The sequence below is a fragment of the Miniopterus natalensis genome, chromosome 10 (genome assembly GCF_054644295.1).
Source record: "Miniopterus natalensis isolate mMinNat1 chromosome 10, mMinNat1.hap1, whole genome shotgun sequence".
In the NCBI taxonomy this organism is placed as follows: domain Eukaryota; kingdom Metazoa; phylum Chordata; class Mammalia; order Chiroptera; family Miniopteridae; genus Miniopterus; species Miniopterus natalensis.
In genome coordinates, this window is record NC_142090.1 from 12,266,754 (window position 1) to 12,288,328 (window position 21,575).

A 21,575-nucleotide genomic window follows, 5' to 3' on the forward strand; every position below is an offset into this window, starting at 1 on the left:
CCGGGCAACGGGCCCACCCTCGCGAGACTTAGGACAGCCCTCGGGAATCACCTAGACGACGGAGCGCGATGGGAACGAGCCTTCGCGGGATTTGGGCCAGAGGAACGGCCCCCGGAAGATGGCGGGAACCGGGGGCGGGGCGGCGGGGGGCCGGGAGCGCGGGCGCCGGGGGACAGTAGGGCTCAGGGTGGGGTGGGGCGGGGCTTTTAGATGAGGGGGAGGGGGGACCGAGACTTGTTCCGAGGCTCTGCGCGACCCCGGAGGGTGCTGGGCAAGACTGGCGCTTTGCTGATTTTATTTGCTGGCGCTTTGCGGCCTCGCCGCCTGGTGAAGGGCGTGGCCGGGGCCGGCGGAACTGGACCGTCATTATGTCGGGCTGGTCCCGGCCCTCGAGGGACGACCGGCCCGGCCACAGGACTCGGGGCGGGAAGGAGGTGGCGTTCTGCACAGTTGTGTGAGGAGCGATCTTTATTCGATTTGCAAGTGATAAATGTATCCTGAAATACTTGCTGGAGGAGTCCTAGATGGAGGAGGGTGAGCTCTCGCGGTTCTTACCGGCTCAGATCCTTGAAATATAATAATGGTTAGGTAACCTCCTGAACGCGGGACCCGGCGCGGGGCCCTGCTGCAGCCACTGCCCGCGTGTCGCCTCATCTAATTTAAATATCGTCTTCCCGTCACAGGCTGGGACATCAGTGCTTTACGTCCCGTCTTGGTTGTCTCCCGACCTTTAGCTCTGGTGGATAATTGAATATATTCGGAACCGTTTTCAAAGTAGTATATAGCTGGAAAAAGAAAGGCTTCGGATGTTTGGTTCCCACCTGGGCCATCTTATGTGATGGGATTTGTAATATTGCAGAACGGAGATAATGAATTATATAGCAAGCTTGAAAGTGGAATAAAGGGCAGAGCGCTTTGGCTTAAGTATGGACCTGGGTCCATAGCTTTAGATTCGGTAAGTTTCTGAAAAATAAGTTTTTTTTTTTTTGAGGTCAGCAGTTGAGGAGTTTGGACCGTCCAGAAAAAGAAATAGAGCCTACATCAGATAAAGCTCTCCTGAAAAATAGTTACCCTTTATGATTGTACGTTGTTTAAGGCCATACATGTGTTAGTAAAAGCGACACGCACAGAGTATTTTTATACATGGAATCTGTTTTTCTGTTGGATGTTAGAGTCGTGGTTATGAGCCATAGGATGTCAGATGCACAAGATGAAGCTCCAAGAAATGAACTAAGCAGGTTACACAAGAAATGAATCGCTGAGCTGGGACTTAAGTCTCACGATTTTTAGTCCAAATATTTACATGATCATATTTCAAGAAATCCTATAGAGAAAAAATATTTTAGTGCATAAAAAATACTTAGGAATTTAAAAAACTTTGAAAAGTCATAATTCTTTCATTAGTTCAACAAATACTAATTGAATGCCTACTACTTGTCAGGGACTGTTCCCGGCGTGAGGCGATTGCATGAGGTTATATACTCTTGGGAGAAGACAACAAACCAATTGAAAAGAAACACACCCAGGTGGGAATGGCTATGGAGAAAAATAAGGGAAAACTAGAGCATAGGGAGTGGGCTGAGTGGGGAGGGGGCCTTGGTGTAGGGAGAGTTCTTTTGATGGGCTGTGGAGGGAAGCTTCTCTGACCAGGAGGCACCTGAGCAGAGGCCTGAAGCGAGTAAAGGGATGAGCCATGTGGATATGGAGGGGCAGACCTAGCCAGGCAGGGGAGGCAGCAAATACAAAGGCTCCAAGAGAAGACCAGTGTTATGAATTATACCAGGCAGCACTGTTCAGCCAAAGCTCGGCTGAAGTCAGTATCATTTTAAGGAAGGAGATTGCATTAGGACTTTTTTCTTCCCCCAATATATTAAACGTGGCTTTCTTAAGCACCTGTTTCTTTTTTAACTCCTTTAAAAAATTTTACTCTCCTATTACAGATAGTAGTATGTAATAAAGATGAAATTCTTTGCCTTTAGGTTAAAGTGGAGGTGAGGCCTGGAGTAAACTTCTACCAAGGACTTTCTGTCAGTCTGAATTTTTGTTCCCCTTCCCTATGATCTTATCAGAGAAGGTTACTGGACAGACTCCTTACACGGCCAGCTTCTACCTTTGGGGAGGCAGCTTTACCTCGACAGCAACTTTTCCTCTAAGTTTTAGTGAATTTATCTACTCCAACCCTGTGGTATAAAAGAAATATAATGAAAGTAGAGTAAGAAAGGAGGAAAAGAAAAACCAGAACTCCAAAGACACAATTATTAGTGTGGGAATCAGGAGGAAAGTTCACTTTGGCAACATAGCCAAATGTAAGTTGTGTTAGGACTATCATTTTGTGTAAGGATATCATTTTGAATTTTTTGAACAGAGACTTAGAATATGAAGTGACTAGGACAGAGTTATTTATGACATCACAGAAGTTAGTGATTATGTGGCTATAGAGATCTTGTCCCAGTTTGGCTGAGGAAGCCACACTAGGTCCTGGGAGCCCTGGGGTTGTCCATCTAGTATCCATCTTGGCACCTTTCTCAGACTATCTGGTTCTAGGATTCCCCAGTATGAGGCCAAACCTCTCAAAATGTTTCAGGCTCAAATCGTGAAATCTGTCCGAGCCTGTCAACTAACCAAGACTCAGCTCAAGGGCCATCCCCACAGTGAAGTCTTTCCTAATTCCCCTGTCATTGGTAGAATTAGTTTGTAGAATATGCCTAAACTTGGGGACCATCGGGAAACATCTTTCTCCTAAACACTTGGAAATGAGGAAGTAACAATGCCCACTGCCTGCTCTACAAAAAAATGGATAGGATAAACCACCTGAAAAGGGAAAGAATAGGGTCAGTGTGAAGTCTCATGACAAAAAACATGAAGTGGTCTCTGCCGTACTCCAATAACTGCCCCTGAACTGCAGTGGTGAAGTCCCCTTTCCACAGAGGCCATGTTGGCCAGATTCCATACCTTTTCAGCCACTTTCAGCTACTAAAACAGTTTCATTTCCATACTTAAGATTTCAGTTGGGATTTGGTATTAAGTACATATTTATTAAGTTTATCTTTATTGTTGAAAATATTACAGATGTCCGTCCCCTTTTTGATCCCCTCCACCCCACATCCACCCCACCCCCAGGCCTTTCCCAGATCAATGTCTGTGTCCAGGGATTATGCTTATAAACATATAAGTTCTTTGATTAATCTCTCCCCACCCACTCCTCCACCCCCACCCCCACCTTCCCTCTGAGATTCCAAGCCTCCAGAGCTGGGGACAGATCTAGGTTGGGTGAAAAGAAGGAGGGGCATTGAATTGACTTTGAAAATGGAGGTGGCTTGGGAAGTGGGAGGGAACTGGAGTTTTGCTCCCTCCTGTTTTGTAGGAACTCGCTCTTCGTTGTCTTAGGATGGGCAGGGACTGGGGAGGAAAAGGGCAACTCTCCCCTTAACTGGGCGGAGTTGGAATCTACAATGCTGGTTTCAAGGGCTGCTCTTGTGTCTGTGGGCCTCATAGGAGAGTGTTGGCTCCAACCTGCCCCCTAACAAGGGGTTCTCCTCTAGGCACATTCCTACACAATAGCAATCTCGGGGAGATTGTGGGGACTGGAGGTTAGGAGTGTGGGTTTAGGAGCCAATTGCCTGGGGTCAAATATTCTGCCACTTAGTTTTAGAATCTTGAGCAACCTTTTTAACTTCTCTGTGCTCCCACTTACTTCATATTGCCTGTGACTTGGTAAGGGCCCGTTTATTGTTAGCTGTCATTACCATTTGACTAGCTGACCTCCAGCTGGTCACAGTGACACCATATCCCTCTGATACTTGGTGATCCATCTACTTACCTTGCTGTGGTGATCCCGGCATGACTATAGTGTCACCACTGACTGAGGTTGAAAATTAGCTAAGGAACTAATCTTGTGTTCTGTATGATTGTAGCTCTTTTGCATATTTTTTTATATTAGTAGCTTCAGTAAGAGATTATTGAATGAAGGCTTTTGTTTTTTCCCCAACTAGGTAGAAATGATCAGTTGGGACTTCTAAAACCCATTTTAATTAATATTATTTGGGGCGGAAATATTTCAAGATAACAAAAGCTGACATCACTCAAAGCATGCCTTGGCAAAACTCTATTAAATCTGTATTAAAGAGGCCAACATTCCTTGTGGAGCTGAGATGCAGGGCTGAGATGATACAAGAATTATAAATCTGGGAATAAAAGTCATAAAGCAATCTCTCGGATATCTAAGAATGCTACAGAAACTGACAGCAGTACATGGAGCAGCTTATAATTTGGGTTGCTCAGGAAATCATTATCACTAACCAAGCACCACTCTTTGTAGCGCACTGGGTACACCTCTGAGGGGATTAAAGATTATAAGGCTTTTTCTTTCTCCCGTCACCCCAGGCTGATGTATTCTCTCTTTCCTCTAAACACTGAATTATGTATTATGTAATTTTTTGACAATTATGTACTAACCTTGTGATATTTTCTCTCTTAAATTCTTGAATCGTTACACAATATTTTGTGACTTTTTATGTCTCTTCTTTGTAATTTACCTCCCCACTAGAGTAATGGAACTGCTTCCCAGAGTGAAGGCAGGCAGCAATCTTTATGAAGACCAGATTCATTCAAGCTCATTCTTCCATTCAGGAAGCAGCTCTTTGAAAATCCATAATCTGAAAGTAGTTTAACAAACCCTCATCCTTGACAGTTGAAGATTCTTTTGTCCTCTAGCCCCATTGGGTTGCCAAAAGTCTAGCCCAGCCTCTCGGCTGCCACTTGTAGAACAGCATATGCTTGGAAGCAGAAGAAATCCCGCACAGAGGCAAGAGAGAGAAAGCAACAGGTGGCACATAACTACGATGCTGTTTACATGCAAAAGTATCAGTAATCACATTAAATATAAAAGGAATAAATACTCCAGTTAAAACTCAAAGATGACCAGACTGGATTAAAACACAAACTCAAACCATATGTTTTTAAAGACATGCATCTGAAACTAAAGGGTATACATTGGTTGAAGGTAAAGGGGTGGAAAAAGAAAGCCCCAAAGAAAGCCACTATAGCAATATTAAGAACAGAAAAAGTAAAACTTAAGGCAAAAATCTTTGCTATACATAGATTCATTTCATAACGGTAAAATATTTAATTCACTAGGAATATATAATGATTCTAGATTTGTATATGCACCTAAAACATGACCTTAAAACATGAAAAACAAAATTAACAAAATTATTAGGAGAAATGGGTAAATCCATAATTGTAGTGGGAGATTTTTACATTTTTTTCTCAGGAATAGAACAAAGGAGTGAAAAAAAATCAGTAAGGCTATAGACTGGACAACACGAGTAATCATCATGACACAAAACACAGCATTCAAATTAAGACCTTATTAGGTCATCTTACTTTTGTGGAAGAACACATATTTAGGATCATGAGATTTTTTTCTTATTTATTCTTCCACTTGGAGAGCACATGCAAGCAAGGATAGGACAAAGCCTTCAGTACACATGTTTCTACATCACACAAGTGACTATAATATACTGTACCCTGCATATGCAAATTGTAAATTTTCATCCATCCCTAGTCCTGTCATCTTGGGATTAGTACTATTCTTTTCATTGCTTAATTTTGTGAATTAACTTTGACGACAATGATCCTATTGTCTAAACTTACTGCCATTGCCCTTCTTGTTAGGGTATAGAAGTAAAAAGTGCTAAATATTTTTTAAGTTACAATAGCTTAGTTAATTCTGCCAATCTGATGGGCAGGATTTAGGGACTGCTCAGGAGCTCTGGACTCACCATTTAAAACCTTTATGAGAAGAACCTCAGATTTCAGATCAAGTAGTGCTCCATAAAGATGCAAAATTACTATAAAGAAACACCTTTGGATTTAAATGTAATTGCCACTGGCTGGCCAATAGTAAATATTCTGCAAACAAAGGGTATATTTAATGGGTATTTCTGCTATAAAAGAAACTACCTTTGGGAAAACAGTACTTCCATCTTAGGACCAAGTAGGGTGGTGTGTGACTGGGATTGAAAGGGAAGATGGAGGAACATTTGATAATTTTTTTGAAGAAGAATTTCAAAAATCTCTTTTTCCAACCTTTTCCATACATGTTTGGTCAGTTGTTAGAAAATTGCCTGTAATAAGAAGTTTTTACAAAATACAAAATAGCTTTTCTTCTTTAAAGAGTGAAACAGACTCAATCTGAAATATACATTTTGCTATGCTGTCATCTTTATTACAACAAATATAACTCTCATAACCAATATAGTACATAAAAATAAGCGAGGCAATGACGTTTGGAGGAATTCCATTTATTGTGGATGCATTTTCACAATATATATTTATTGCAGCAATCAATTATCAGTGAAAAACATCAAGTGTTTATAAAATTTTTAGGAATGGCAGATTCACAGAACATGCTAGTCACCTTGCAGTTTTACCTCTTAAAGATAAGAAAGAGAATTGTAATTAAACAAGTAAACATGGGATTTATTTTTTCAAAAGATTAAATCCAAACTGAACAAAATTCTACCCTAAAACTTATTCCATCCAAATATTGGAATAAAAGTCAGGATCGATATATTCTCTTCTCAACTTTAGACTTTCTAGAAAAAATATATATAATAGCGATCAGGAGAAGCTCTTGTTCAAAAGTACAACAAAGCAATGTTACATCGCCATGGGCCTTAATTCAGACTTCGATCCATTTCACTCCAGTGATGGGAGTCAATGCTAAATCAGGCACTACATGTGGATTCTAGTTTATCTTATCATAGACTCATATCTACTCTGTCATGGGTGGATGACTTGTGCAATCTTGGTGGCTTTCCTTCCTTTGGCCCAGGTGTGCTAAAAGCTAGAGAATTCAACTACTCTTTACTGATTTTTGAGGAAAATAGACTTTGCGAGGCAGTGGTCACTGCTCATACCAGCCCTGCCCTGGCTAACTCTTCCAGGGAAATACTGTAGATTAGAAAATAGTCATTTGGGAGGCTCCCTCATTGTGGTAGGAACTGAGACTAGGGCACTTCTGGTTAAGTCAAATGAGGTATAAGTTTATAGAACTACCCTACCTGTCTCTATGCTAGAACATATTGCCAAGACATGAGTACTCCTTTATCATTTACTGTGAATACTAGATGAGCCCTCATAAGCTAAACTAAGATCTGATGTCTGGATTGCGTGTCTGAAAAAGATGAGTTGATAAAGACTCTTGGGCAAAATGGTAAAACTAGTAAAAATTACACATATTTTTTGAAAGTTCAACACATTATCAACTTACGACAAATACCAATGACTAATAATAGAAGTAGAAACACTTAATTTAAAAAAAAAGGTTCAGTATAATGAAAATGGAAGGACTGTCATGACTCTTAAATATTGGACTTTGTTTACTTTTCTTCTCTGCTTCCAAACATTAGCCAAGCTAGTCTTTTATACCCATACATGGAATTTCAGTCTGTATAATCTTGTCACTAAAATGCCGGTCTTTAAATTTCAGACAAGGAAGAGACCTGAGATATTATCTAGGCCAACCTATGGTGAACTTGATTGTTAACAGAATAAAGTTCTCAGCAAGCTCTGAGTTTGACTCAGATGGTAAATTTAGTAAAATTCACAATGGACTTCAAGATTGCTTTTAATTATAAGCTAAATACTATGTTTTATAGAAAATGTCAATTCATTTTGACATTTCTAATCTCTCTTTTTTCTTACAGGTTATCTATTGGGCATTGAAAACATATTGATACCTATTCTGCCATGTCTCTGTTGGCAAATATGAATATTAATATAATATTGTGATTTTTAATTTTTGAAAAGCTGTGATAATGGCTAGTTACAAGGACATACTGCTAAATATAATAGTCTAGCACATAAAAAAGCTTTCTACCATTAGTGTGTTTGTATACGTGTATGCACATACATACATGATCAGGTCATCTAACGTGGTTTACTATTACTACCAAAGAAATCCACAAAGCAACCAACCTAAAGATATCAGTACCACTGTCTTCTAACACCATCATCCAATTTAGATACTCATCAGCATGAAAAAAGTAATACCTTAACCGTACATTTTTTAAAAAAAGACAATCATTATTGCAGTATTTCAAATCTGAAATGGGTTACTTTGAGCAAGTGTTGCAATTGCCTACTAAGATAATTTCTTCCATGCTTTATTCTAAAGTGCAGAAACAACACGACTTCTGTATTTAAAACAACAAAAAACACCAAGCCCCACTATGGTTTGTTTTTCTGGATACCGCACACATTCCTCAGGCAATTTTCACCTTGAACCTCTTTCCACTTGACTTCTGATGTGGCTGGGATCCCTGTTCAGGGTTGTGATGATCAGTAGAAAAGTCTCTATTTCACAGCATGGGTTTCTTTAGAAACAGGCTCCTGTGCAAAGGCAGTACTTTTACCATGAACTTCTCTAGACTGTGATTATTAAATATAGTGATAATATACATGGGCCTACTGGGATAATGAAAAATGAAACAAAAGGAAATTAACCCAATTTAGTAAATCAACATAAATATAAAACAGAGCACATTAGCCCTCTTCAACTGGGCAGGTCCAGCATCTTGAGTGGCTACTCTGGCTTCTTTCTTGAACTGTCTCAAACCTGCTAAGAGAAGAGAGCTTTAAATCGGCAGGTCACAGTGGATCAGCCAGGTGTTTGTGTCAGAAGAAAAAAAGAATTATAATACGACAGGAATAAATATTTATGAAAGGGCGGATTACTGTTGGCATTCTACTCAAATATGCTCCTTTTAGTCTTTCTTCTGTTGTTTTTTCACTTTTTTCCTCCCTCCCTCCCTCCTTCTCTTCCTTCCTTCCTCCTCTCCCTCTTTCCCTCTGTCCCTCCTTCCTTCCTTTCTTCCTCTTTTTAAAAAATTTATCTTTATTGTTGAAAGTGTTACAGATGTCCCCCCTTTTGCCCCCCACAGACTTCCTACACCTGCTCCTGCCCCCTCCCCAGGCCTATTGTCTGTGTCCATGGGTTATGCATATATGCATATAAATTCTTTGGTCGACCCATATGCAGACTGTTCTAATCTTACTTATTGTTGGTCTCTGACTTCTCTCCAGTTTAAGGAAAAGGCTGGGTTATTACTGGAAATGGGGAAGGGCTACAATTAAGAGTTGAATTAACTCCTTGTACAAGAATGGGTCCTATTTTTAGTCTGAGAATCATTTAGATGTTGTCCAGAGCACCCTTTGTAAAGAATGAACATACCCTATGAGCAGAAAACCCCCCAACAAAAGACAAATCCAAGCACTCTTAGCCATTAGTTTTTATAGGATAGTGAGTTTTGTCTAACTTCTGAATATTATTTTAACTTTTTGCCTCAGCAACTTTGAGTCCTTGGCTGCTGGCAACATAATCTTTTAGGATGGTTCCAGAAAGCAGCTTTGGAACCACTCAGGGAATGGACATCTTCCCCTAGGTGATTTTCAGATGGCTGTGGCTCCAAGCCTTGTGAGAAAATGTAGACCATGGTTGTAAGGCCGCCTGTTGCCAACACTCCCACCACTCTGGTGTCCCTAGAATGCCTTACTAGGAACTATTCTGCGGGTCGGGACTATTTATTTTGTGTGGCTGACGAACCTGCATGCTGAGGGCTCTGTGAACCCTGCATTCCACTGTACTAACCACAGGTCTTCAGAAATGGATGGCTACCTGGGCAAAGCTGTGAGTCAGTGAGGTTTCTCATCTGACCTAGGACATCATACTGCAGGGTGCAGCAGGGAAAAACCTCTGAAATTCAAGCTCTTCCAGTAGATTACCTTAGTGGGGGATGTGACCTTGTCCACGGATTGCTTTTCCCAGAGGTTCCGCTTGCCAGAGACGTCCCCTGGCCTCAAATCCTAATGAAGAGAAAGCCGAAAAAATTAATTAGTGGCCATTTAAATTTTCTCGTCAGGTCTAAATATATCATCACATCTGTTTGTTTGTTTGAATCAATTTCTTGTTAATACACTTTATCCCAGTGATCAGAAATGATGGCATCGCCCTGGCCAGTGTGGTGCAGTTGGTTGGGGCATAGTCCTGTGCACCGAAAGGTTGCTAGTTCGATTCCCGGTCAGGGCACGTGCCCAGGTTGCGGGTTTGATTCCCAATTGATGTTTCTCTCTCATTATTCCTCTCTCCACCCCCCTCTCTAAAAAAATCAATAAAAATATTTTAAAATGTTTAAAAAGACAAAAAAAAAAGAAATGATGCATTGGCAGGATCATTAGACATTGTTCTCATGTAGACCTTGACCTGCGGTATAATATGAGAACAGGCTGGTCCTACCCAGCATTTAGGTCCTGTTCCTCACCAAGGACCTACTGCTTACTGGCAGTGAAACTGGACTACAAGCATATTTAAAAGAACGTCACCTATTTTTAACTTCCTATGCTCTTAGAAGTGAATACAGCATAGGTTGGTTTTGAATACAGTTGGCCTTTGAACAACATAGGGGTTGGGGCGCTGACCCCTTTCCCCCAAACCCCTGTGCAGTAGAGAGTCTGCGTCAAACTTCTGACTCCCCCCAAACTGAACTACTGATAGCCTACTGTTGACTGGAAGCCTTGCCGATAACATAAACAGTAGATGAACACATATTTAGTGTGTTATATGTATCATACACTGTATTCTTACAATAAAGTAAGCTAGAGGAAAGTAAACATGATTAAGAAAATCATAAGCAATGCCCTGGCCAGTGTGGCTCAGTTGGCTGGGCATCGTCCTGTGTACGGAAAGGCTGGTCAGGGCACATGACTGGATTGTGGGCTCAATCGCTGGTAGGGGGCATGCAGGAGACAGCCGATCAATGTCTCTCTCTCTCGCTCTCTCTAAAAATCAATAAGATCTTAAAAAAAAAATCATAAGGAAAACAAAATACACTGGCAGTATTTATTGAAAAATATCTGCATATAAGTGGACCTGCGCAGTTCAAACAGTGTTGTTCAAAGGTCACCTGCAATTCCTGTGGGGCTGGACATGCATTTCAGCCCTTCCGGTTAACTTTCGGTGCCCCTACGACTCTAGTGTGTTCCAGCCTGACTTCCAACTGCCAACACTGTGTTTCTCTGCCTGAGGACTTTCTCTGGCTACAGATGCCCACTTTGCCCTCCGTGCCCCCCCAGGCAGGCCAGAAGTTCAGAGTTACACCCCCAAGAGCAGTCCTCATCTGCTCACCCATGAGATTTGGGGCGAGGACCTGTCTCAGGCTCGCTCACGCCTCAGGGAGGATGACTCTAAAGCAGGTGTTTTATGGTGACTTCCACGGTTTCCCCAGTGGGATTAAGTTTTAATAGCCCATGTGGTGACCTGCTTAATAATATTCATAACATTCCTGATTGGCTGCCTTCTTTACCTCCCAAGTAAACTGCTTATGCTAGAATCACTATGTTAAGGTCTGCTTCTGGATAGTCCAAACTAGGACACTTTTTCTAATGGCACTGTCCTTAGTCTAAAATCATTCTGTGTCTCCTGCAGAGCAAGAGGATAATTCAGAAGTGTATGGGTAGAACCAAGCCCCACCAAAGTAAATATGGACCACAAACTGTACCGGTAAGAGAAACTGACACTTAGTGACATATGTGAGAACATGTGGAAATCTTGGGAAGAAAACAGTTTATATAGCTTTGATTCTTTACTTGCTACCTCGTAATTAATTTGGTTTGGACCACGATCCACATTTCTGTTTCCATTTACTTTCCTTCCAGCATGTGCTTATATTAGTACTTGGCAAAAGGTAGTTTGTAGAAAATAAATGTGTTTTAACTGAAATAGTAATGTTTATTTTGGCACATCTTTTTCTCATTAGGAAGGCAAAGCTAACAGCAATTGCATTTACCCATGGACACCAGTCTAAATGGACATTATTTTGACAGAGTATGGTAATCTCAACACTGAAAATGCACTGGTTAGTTAAGTGGTACCATGTGAAGCATTTCAGATTTTTTAAATTTTATTTCAGATGCGCCTTAATCTTACTGGGTTCCACTGTGGCATGAATTCCTGATATTCTATTAGAGAGCTACACCTATTTAACTTGGAACCAGTAAGCAACAAATCAGATTGTTTTTGAAGGATTCCACTACGTTTGCCAGTGTAGGGAGAAGCTGCCAAATTGTCTGGAAGACTGTTTTAAAATTTTGGAAACTATAATTAGGCACATGCTGATGGAAGCTCTGGAAAGTGGCAATTATTACTTTATTTATTTGATTCATAGAAGACAAATATTTTTCTTTCCCATGAATGTTCTACAGAAGAAAATGGACTGTAGTTCCTTAAAATCCTACCTATGAATCTTTTGAGATCACTTAAAGAGTTTAGAGTCTATTTTAAGAAGATATTAACATCCAGTTGGTAAGTTGGCATTTTAAATCAAAGGGGAAATATAAATGCAATTACCTGGCCAGACTACATTTTACACAAACACCCACTCCAGAAGCAGAGGGAGAAATGAAGGCAGGAGAAGCAGGTTTCCAATCAACCAGAGATCAAAGAATGAAGAAGAGAATTCAGCTGAGAAAGACGTGGTTGAGTTTTTTTTTTTAAACAAAAAGAAAGACAAATTAGCATTTTAATTCAGCTACATATAACGTAGTTTAGACACAAAGAACAGACAAACCAGCTAAAACAGGCATACTCAGAATTGAATTCCAGCCACAACGTTACACCGAAATCCCATAAATTCTACCCACAAAAATAGCAATAGGTGTCCCAGTAAGGGATCAGATGTAGATCAGTGTTTACTTTTAAGTGAGTCAGTTTTCAGGGGCCCCCAAATAATATTGATTCGACAAACTATTTTGAGCACTTTTACTTCCTAGCATGTTTGGAAATTATTATACAACTTGGTAAATTTGTATTTTAGAACTAAAATACAGTGAATTTTAGAACTAAACAGTGTATTTTAGAACTAAAATACAGTGAATTTTAGAACTAAACACTAATCCCAAAGGAATCATTAATCTCCTTCCTATTAGAGGTTTCACTGGGTGAGGAATATTTTGGTGAAAGAATTTCCCTCTGATTTTTTCTTCATGGCCACGTGCCACGTATCTGCAAACACAAATCCAGGCTTTCCTCTCTACCCGTATACATCAAGGAATATAATCAAGGGACAGAGAAAAAAATCACCTTGGGTCGAAAATCAGAAGGCACCTTTGGGGCCTACTATTTGGGCTCAGGGTCGGCATGACCAGAGTCCCACAGGTGTCAAACTGCCATGAAGGGCCAGGATGGAGACACAAAGGCCTGAAGAGGCCTATTGTAAAAAAATACGGGAAAGAGGGAATCAACAAATTAAAGGAGTACATGCCTCCACACCTCAAAAGTGTGTTCGAATTATAATTTTTAAAAGGAAAATAAAACACAATCGTGTGGGCCGAACTACATAGATCCTAGCTGCAGGCCACCAGTGTGAGAGCCCTGACAAGACCTGGGCAAGGTCCTCGGTTGACCTGTCTTTCTAAGCTGCCATCCTGGACTTAACCTTTTGCCTGCCAAGTTGTATGCATCTGCAGGACCCTTGCAGCCCGTTCTGCAGCTCAGAAATTTCATCTTTTTTCTGTTGGAGCCACAGTATCTGTGAGTTACCCTCCTGCTTTCCTGGGCCCCAGGTCAGGTCCTTTCCCGAAGAGATTGCCATGTTGCTCTTCACACCTTGACAAGAGCTGGCTCTATCACCCCGGAACTGGGCACAAAACTTAAAGTTGCTCATTAAGTATACTTAACACTGGCTTTTCATTTACAAATACTTATTGCTTTCTTGCAACCTGGCTTTCATTCAGGAAGTCACCCTAGTCTGCAAAGTCCAATGGGTCATGGGAAAAGAGATCACCACAACCTGACATTCTTCTAGCAAATTACTCACTAACTAGTAGGTAAAGCAGGCAATGGTTTTGCAATTTCCCTGTAATACCTTCGTGTCCTGCTGTTTTTAGGAGGCTATCAGTTACCCCAGAGAATGGGGCTTTTTGCAGAAACCTTGACATAGTTATACCTATTCTAATAACTGAACTGAATTTTTTTTTTAACCCTTCCATGAAGAAGATATAGACGACAATAGGCTTGGTAAAATCTGGTACAGAAATGAAATCGGTCACAAATATAGTAAACGTGAAAAAGTGATGTTTCCTAGCAATGTGGCAAATTCGGCAAAGAGGAAAACACGCCTTCCTCTCTTCTCTTTGCTATTTTGGGAGTTCTTCAGTGGCGCTGTGAACTTCCAGAACTTGAGTGACCTGTGCCTGGGAGGGCAGAAGTTCCTCAGGTTTCATTCAGTTTTCAAAAGGTTCTATAATTCCAAAAGGTTAATAATCACTGGTCTGGAGCGACAAAATTTGCATAAATTGCCACTGAAAAATAACTTCTACGTGTCACTTTGGGTGTCAGGGAAACTCGAGGCATTAAAGAGCACATACCTTGTGGGTATGATCCCTCGCCTGGACTGCCTCTTTTTATAGCCCCCTTTCCTGGATCTACTGGCAGAGGGGTATAAGATTTTTTTCAATATATGAAGACTTTCTGATTGTAAATTGGGCTTACATTCGTTTTATGCCTCACGAGAGCCCTTATGCAAAAAATCCTGCCTGAATATTCATTAGGTAGCTATAAGGAGTTGAACCCAAGAAGGGTAAAAAATATTTCCATTTTTTTTTCTTCTTAAATTGGAAAAGTGGTAAACTTTAGTGACTTTAGAGATTAAATATGGAGTCAGTGGACACAATGACATGCTCAGTGGCACAGAGGTCTAGGATTTGAAAGGCTGTTCTTCTACCTCTGGGATGGATTAATAGTTATGACAGTTGAGTCCTTTGGGCACAGAGAAAGCTCACTATTATACAGTAGGGAGCTTTATTAATAAGGTTTTTTATTCTAGTGATAAATGCATGGTGATTATCATATACATTCAAGGCAAAGGTTAAAAGAATATTTTGATAGTAAGAAAGCCACACTTAATAAATAAGAAAAGTTTTGATTTCCAAAAATACAATTTATAACCAGTTTTTATAGTTTCCGGTTTTACTGTGTGTTTTTTTGAATGGCTTTCCTTTGGAGGTGTTGACCAAAAAAATTATGGCCATTATTTCAACAACTACCTAAAAACGGGATTTTTGTGTTAAGTTACAGAAATTAGGCAAATTAGAAACTATGGGTTCAAAACAGCCAACATGCACTTTCCTTGGGGAATAAGTTGAGGGGCGCTCTTGACAGAGGAGTGGCCAAGATAATTTCACATTTTTCACTTTCCAATTCCCAGCTGTAATTTCCAGCCCAGGAGCTACACACACAGACCAGGTAAGAGTGAACATCTGAGCGGCCTCAGCACTCTGGTTAACTACCACCCTCTGGGCAATTATGGTGCAGCTGCTTGGGACTGTTCTGTCCAAATCTGAGCCCCTCCTTGTTGGTCACTCAGCAGGGACAGCAAAGAACAGGAGCACTGTCTTTCCCCGGCACACAGACCAACAGCCCGTTTTCTCCTGCTGCTGGAAGCTGAGATCAAAGAAATTCAGAAAAACCCGAAGCTACTTACAGAAGGTTTGGGAGCAGGTGACCGGTTTCCATCTGGGGTTTTGGTTAGCCACTCATTGATGCGGCTGGAAACCCCCACCTTCAAGCCAGCAGTTTCCTGCAAGAAGTCAAGCATCCAGTAGTAAAGAAAGAAACAAACTTTACCTGGACAGAAATCTCCAAAGCAACCTCCAAACACTATTACATGTTATTTCCCATAACCATCCCATAACGCCAATTAATGATTGAGCCTTCTGATTCATATTTTGAGTAAAATAAACTTGATATTTAAAGAATGTTACTGGTTGGCTTGCCCCTGCCCCTCACCCCACCCCAAACCCAAGGTTGATGATTAATTTTCGGGAACTCTCTTTAGAGGACTGTGGCTAGAGCGCGGTACACAGTCTACGGTCTCTGACCTGCTTTTGCAGTTGTTGCAAAAGGAAGTAAGAAATGAGCTAGTGTGGTTACTAAAAATAGGGGGAAAAAACAGGAAAAAAACCCCACCCTCCCAAAGGAAAAGACAGCAGCCCCACGCTCACCTTGTTTGGTGTGCCCGATGCGCTGGGGGATGAAAACACATTCCCCTTCTCCCACATGCTCTTGATATTGCGAACGCCTTCGGCAGGAACAGGGAGGTCCGAGGCTGCTGGCTTTGCAGGTTTTGCAGTTTTTGTTCCCTGAAGTGTGTGAATTATCTTTAGGATAGGTGCCAGGTTTGTTCTTGTGAAACACTGTCCTCCTGGACAGTATCACTGTGTAAATGCCTTCCCCCCAAATGAGTCATAATTTCCGTTCTAAAACCGCACTCTTATGACATATATACCAAAAAATAAACCTTAAGATCTAGATGAGTGGGTCTTTCAAAAATGCAATATGCTTTTTATTGGGATGCCATTTATCATTAAAGTGATATTCTATCCCATTTCTTCAACAGATACCTAAGTGCCTACTGTGTGCAGGGCACTGTCCAGGCTCTGGAGATACAGTGGTAATCAAAACAAGATAGTCTGCTCTGTAAGTTGCAGTGGGCTTACATTTTAATAGGACAGGAAGGTAGTAACTGATTACACAAGTATTTATTTCACGTTGTGATGTCTTACGAAAGGTAAATGTAGTGTTATAAAACATGCCAAGGGAACACAAAATAGGGGAATAATACTCAATTTAGGGGAGCAAAGAAGGCTATTCTGAGGAAGCGATATTTAAACCCAGATTGACGGAAGACTTGGAAGTGGGTAGGTGAAAACACCATCCCATGCAGAGGGAATAGCATAGGCAAAGGACCAGAGGCAGGGACGTGCTAAAGGACTGAACAAGTAAGGGAGCACTACATGGAGAATATACTGGAAGGAGGAAAGAATGGATGTAAGGAAGCAAAGTGGCATTTGAGACACTTTCCGGCAGGAGTGATGGGCATGCCCAGAATCATGCCATTTCCCGCCTGTCCTGCTTAGTGGCCTGTGGCATGTGGTCAAGGTGGTCGGCCACGGTGAGTGGCACCATCACTGGACTATGTAAAGGGTGCAGCCACAGTCTTGGCTTCATGAGCCCTATGAGAGCTACAATTAATTTAACCACAGAAAATAACTCTGTAATTTGTCTTATATTTTAGGGGACATTTAATCTTGTGATCACCTCTTGAATGTTAGGACTTGGTTTTCGTTTCATAAATCATTCAGATCTCTTTCTTATTCCCTCTTATCACTTATTTGACTGTGAATTATTTTACACTTATCTCCACTCTGCAGTACAAAGGAGAGGAGAAATTCAAATCAAACCGATCCAATTATTTCACAGCAGGTATTCTGATAGAAGACAGCTAAAATCATTGACTAAAGTCTACACAAAGAAGAAAGGACCAGGATAACATCTGGATCAACAGCACCTTACCTTCTTAGTGCTTTGGTACCTGGAAGTACACATTATTTCTAAATGTGTACTTTTCCTTGGCCAATTGGTAGGAAAAAGGTTGGAATAGACAGAAACATAAAACTATGGTCCTTCAACTATAAAATTGCTGATTTGAAATTCATGGTGGTTAAACTCTAGCTGGCAATCATCTTTATATTAACTTACACTACTATGTTTTTAATTTAATAAGAAAAGTTTTTATAGACAAAAGAAGATTAACCAAGGTTATACTGGACCTGTTTAAATTACACATGGGAACACATTTTATAAGGAAGTAATATTAGAAGATATATTTACTAACATATAAACAATATAGTTAAATATCAATAAACCCATTTGTTAAAATAACAATACCTCCATTAAAGAACACTCAGGCTGAAAGTAGGAAATAATTTATTTAAATCCCTTCTATAATTTACCTTTATTACTGTTCTTCTCTATAACTGGTTCAAAGTATAATAAAGAAACATTATTAATGTCCTAACATGAGTGTGATTATTAGACTTGCTAATTGTCCCAAGTGTTTCTACGATCATTTATATAATCAGAGCTGATTTCTGTGTCACCACAGCCCTGAGGACATCTCTCACCTCAATGGCACTGGTGTACTGCTCCAGCCTGCTGTCAATCTTGGAGACAACCGCCGCTTGATGAGTTGACTTGACACCACTGTTAAGCAAATAAACACACACACAGATAGAAGAATGAGAGAAAAATCTTCCCACACATATCACGGCTGAGGATTCTCAAGTGAACAATCAGCCATATTTACCTTTTCTGCACAGACTTATTCAAAAATTCTGCTCGCTCTTCTATCTAGGAATTAAAAACACACACCACAGTTACTATTTTCATCTCATAAACAGTGCTGCTCACCCCATACAACTATCCTCCCTGAACCTGGTGAAGAAAAGCACCAGAGTGTGAAAGCGTATTAGGGCGCTGTGCGTAGCAGCTCTGCTAGAGAGAAAATACGAGGTTTTGATAATGGGAGTCGAGAGATGAAGGTAAGGTTGGCAGAGGAAAGAGAAAGTGTGCAGAGAAATACAAAGTCCTGGAGGCAAATTAAAGGCTACACAGAAATGGAATGAAAATGCCTTTGAAATAATTTAGATCAATGGCAAAATAATAACATTTCAAGACCATACCAATAATCTTTTTTTTTTTTTTTTTGCCTCCTGGCATACTTTAAAAAATTTTCTACTGATTTCTTTATTGAGATATAATTGACATAGAACATTATATTAGTTTCAGGTGTACAACAGAATGATTCAATATCTGAAATATTGTAAAATGACCACCACAATGAGTCTAGTTAATATCCATCACCTGGCAAAATTTTTTCTTTTTAGTGATGAGAACTTCTAAGATCTACTCTCTTAGCAACAGTTTTTGTCAAAAACACATGGGGTTACCCTTTAGGACATGTTTGTATGAATACAGATGTTCCATGCTCTTTGATTAAGAAAAATTCCCCCCCAATGTTTTGACTATATATTTGGTATGCAAGAGGGGCAATTAAGAAAGATAACCAGGAACTATGAACTATTCACTCGGGGATTAGCCTGGTTTCCTAATTTGGTAACTGTCAAGCCTATTGCTGAACTTAACTTGTTCTGAAAGTAGAAGATGGGGTGGGGGCGGAGTGAGACTGGGGCACAGCTCGGCAGTGATGGCTGAGGCCTCCCACACAGCCCCTACCAGCCCAAGTGGGACATAAGAAGATAAGCCCAGAGAAACTGCGATGGATATACACTAAATGGGCAATTCATTAGTCTTCAATAAATTCATTTTATTTTTAAAGCCAGGAACTTCTTTTTGTTAAAACTGAAGCTACTAAGTCAAATATTATATTTTACTGAAACTGCATCACTCAAATCCAGATGTCCTATATAAGTCAGCAAATATTTGTTGATTCCTTATGATACTCAACTCCAGGCTGGAAATAGTCTCTGCCAGGCATCGCCTGTCAGTATTAGCAAACGGTAAAACCCTTTTTTGCATGTAACTGAATGTGCAGAGCACAGGTGCTGAAAGGGTCCATTTTCTGCCCTTTCAGGGCAGCCAAGGAATCTCCTAGGCTATAGTTACCGTAGGCTGGTGTGGGTGAGTGTCCCCTACAGTCTTCTGAGGTGTTAGTGGGCTGACCTGGGACTCGTGGACTATTAATAAATACCCTTAAGCTTTTTGGAAAACATGCTTCACTCCTAATGCCAGTTGAATAATATTTTTGTGGATGTTAGTGGGGGGTACTTCATCTTTTCCAGTGATTTCTCACAAAGATAAAAGCAAAGTCATTAAAAATAAAACCTTATGTGATAAAGTGCTCTAGGTGTCCCTGAGATTATGGGATGTAAAGGATCTTAAATCTTAGTTTTCTGATTTTGACATAAACTTAGAAGTGCATTTCTGGAGAAAAAGTTCCCAACTGAATAAGATGAAATACACTGAAACCACACAATGCACTGGAACTTTTAATATTATCCGTCCGTCTGTCCGTCCATCCATCCATCCATCCATCCATCCATCCATCCATCCATCCATCCATCCACCCACCCACCCACCCATCCATCTATCCATCCTACTGTTAATCTTGTCAGCCTATTAGCCAACCAACCAACTAATAAATTATGTTGAGTACCTACTATATAAAGTTGAACACCCGATGATGTATTAGATTATTTATGGAGAACACATTTTAGCAGGGGAGCCTAGTAGAACATAGACATAAAATATTTAAAGTTCAATGGCTGGTGCCATATTAAAGATAAGACAATGCTGTGGCTATGGGGAGAAGTGACTACCTGGGGGAGGCAGAGAAGGTCTGTCAGATGTCTTGATACCTGAGCTGAGATTTCAACTATAAGTAGTTTTTTTGAGACATATCAGAGCTATGACAGGACCCAGAAGATCATCAAGAGTAAGTGAAGTTATTTAGGGATAAAACATACTGATTTTCATGCAAAACAGGTAATAACTGTAAAATGTAACTGGTTTTGGCCACTTTAGTGTGCCACATGATAAGGCCTCACACACCTTGAGAGATACACACACACACACACACATTGACCTGCTGGAGCCTGGCTGTGATTCTGTACTGGCTCTGCCCATTGTCAATGCTTCATAGCCTAGCCAGATGGAAAATGAAGGTGAAATAAAAGTGTCAAAAGTTCCTATCTCTGAGGAGTCATTCATTCAGATACCCATTCGACAAATACTTATCGAGCATATTAACTGTGCCAGGAGCTCAATACACGTTAACCCTCATGAGCAAAAATATATGTGAAGATAATGGCAGACTGAACATAGATAATAGTTCTTGAGCCTGTGCTCTTTCCCCATGTCAACCGTTCCGTCATTCCCCTAAGTCAGTTTTTCCCGCTCGCTCTCGTCTGTCAGTGTTTCTGTCTGATGTCGATTAGGACGATGCTCCAAGAAGGCAGCAGTAGGACCAAGCTCATCCTGGCGAAGGGCCCTTCCAAGTCGCATTTCATCTCCTCCCCTCTAACAGCCTTAAGATTTGAACAGTACCATTTCCAGCTGCCCTGCTTTTAACAATGACAAAGAAAAAACGATCGGCTAGCGTGAAAAGCAGCAGAACCTTTATAACGCATCTGCCCGCTTTATAAATGTTTCCCTTTTCAATTGCTCAAGCAGTGAGGCAGCTGGAGATCCCGGGTCAGCGAGATCCCAAGATAATCGCTGTCTGTCTTTTCGATGTGCACCAGGCATCTAATGCACGACAGATGTGAATTTCCCACTTTATTTCTCTCCTTTGCATAAGCTGAAAACAAAGAAGGAGCAAAAGATAAATGAAGCAAAGGAGTTGAATAATCAACAGCTAAATAAAGGCTACACTCAAGTTTCTAAGATATTATAGTAGAGGTATTAGAGGAAGAGTTTCTGGGGGAAAAATACCTTGAGAGATGAACCTTTAGGAGTGAAACACTTGAAAGGCTTCTTGTCATCAGCTAAGCCGTCTTCTGGCATCTTCTGCCGTTTCTCAGCAGCTTCTGCCCTTCGCCTTTCAATCTCTTCCTTTAGTCTCCTCTTCTCTTCCTTAAGACAGAAAGCAAATGACAAGGACATCAAGGCCCGGGGAATGGCTGCTGCAGGGGAGAGAGCACAAGTCCCAGAGGAC

The 21,575-nt window shown here is 40.7% G+C and overlaps 1 protein-coding gene and 1 long non-coding RNA gene across 8 annotated transcripts in view; one reads left to right on the forward strand and one right to left on the reverse strand.

Annotated features, from left to right (window-relative positions):
• The first annotated feature begins 204 nt into the window (after positions 1-204).
• Positions 205-15,816, forward strand: LOC148092188 (uncharacterized). Its single transcript, XR_015715168.1, has 3 exons — positions 205-534; positions 11,489-11,563; positions 15,426-15,816. It is a non-coding gene; the product is annotated as an uncharacterized LOC148092188 (long non-coding RNA).
• Positions 6,290-21,575, reverse strand: part of CALD1 (caldesmon 1) — a 192,908-nt gene continuing 177,622 nt past the window's right edge. For all 7 annotated transcript variants that reach the window (XM_016222193.2, XM_016222177.2, XM_087821009.1 and 4 more), the window contains 7 exons: positions 21,353-21,493; positions 18,207-18,250; positions 18,025-18,103; positions 16,063-16,200; positions 15,543-15,638; positions 9,790-9,870; positions 6,290-8,623 (listed from right to left, as the gene is read on the reverse strand). In XM_016222193.2, the coding sequence (XP_016077679.2) occupies positions 8,618-8,623; positions 9,790-9,870; positions 15,543-15,638; positions 16,063-16,200; positions 18,025-18,103; positions 18,207-18,250; positions 21,353-21,493 (585 nt within the window). In that variant the 3' untranslated portion in view covers positions 6,290-8,617. The remainder of the gene's footprint in view (positions 8,624-9,789; positions 9,871-15,542; positions 15,639-16,062; positions 16,201-18,024; positions 18,104-18,206; positions 18,251-21,352; positions 21,494-21,575) is intronic.